This window comes from Octopus bimaculoides, chromosome 6 (assembly GCF_001194135.2).
Source record: "Octopus bimaculoides isolate UCB-OBI-ISO-001 chromosome 6, ASM119413v2, whole genome shotgun sequence".
NCBI classification, from domain to species: Eukaryota; Metazoa; Mollusca; class Cephalopoda; order Octopoda; family Octopodidae; genus Octopus; species Octopus bimaculoides.
Genome location: NC_068986.1, coordinates 92,510,611 through 92,511,521, shown reverse-complemented (window position 1 = coordinate 92,511,521; position 911 = coordinate 92,510,611). Strand labels below are relative to the sequence as shown.

Genomic DNA, 911 nt, shown 5'->3' with positions numbered 1-911 from the left:
AAGGCAAAGTCAACCTCGGCGGAATTTGAACTCAGAACATAAAGACAGACGAAATACCGCTAAGCATTTCGCCCGGCGTGCTAACGTTTCTTATTTCTTTATTACCCACAAGGGGCTAAACATAGAGGGGACAAACAAGGACAGACAAAGGGATTAAGTCGATTACATCGACCCCAGTGCGTAACTGGTACTTAATTTATTGACCCCGAAAGGATGAAAGGCAAAGTCAACCTCGGCGGAATTTGAACTCAGAATGTAACGGCAGACGAAATACCGCTAAGCATTTTGCCCGGTGTACTAACGTTTCTGCCGGCTCGTCGCCTTCACAACAACAACAGTAATATTAACAATCGGCTGCATATTTCTTGTCTAAAACATGTTTATTTTTACTTATTTCAGGAATGCTCTTGATCTAAATGACCCCCGTGTAAAGAAGAAAAGTAAAGCACTTGTATCCCAGGAAGCTGCACTTATCGTTAAAAATATACTAACCTGAATACTTGACCTCAATCAATAAAAGTTAGGAATAATTTTTTAAATGTCTTATTTTACTCATTAATAAAATTATGTCAACAGACAGGGGTACAGCCAAATGGTTTAACTGACTTACACACTTTGAAATCACTTCTTTTTCCAGATTCGATCCAACAAATACCTGGTAACTTGGTACACAAGTGTCTCCCATGGTAGCTTGTAGTATCGAATTGACCAATACGAGGTCTGTGTGACGGGATTTTGATAAACGGAAACTGAATAGAAACCTGAAGTATACGTAAATATGTGTGTATGTGTGTGAGAGAGAGGAGGAGAGAGAGGGAGCGAGAGAGAGATGGGACGAGATAGAGAGGGGGTGAGAGAGAAAGAGAGAGTGTGTGTGGTGTGGTGTGGTGTGCGTGCGCGCGCAATTTTGT

General features: G+C 41.4%; 1 protein-coding gene across 1 annotated transcript in view; it reads left to right on the top strand.

The window, feature by feature from the left end:
* The window catches only part of LOC106873308 (dynein regulatory complex subunit 2), a 29,831-nt gene extending 29,298 nt beyond the window's left edge, over window positions 1-533 (top strand). The window contains exon 10 of the mRNA XM_014920620.2: window positions 400-533. Coding sequence (XP_014776106.1) covers window positions 400-496 — 97 coding nt within the window. The 3' untranslated portion in view covers window positions 497-533. The remainder of the gene's footprint in view (window positions 1-399) is intronic.
* Window positions 534-911: the final 378 nt, after the last annotated feature.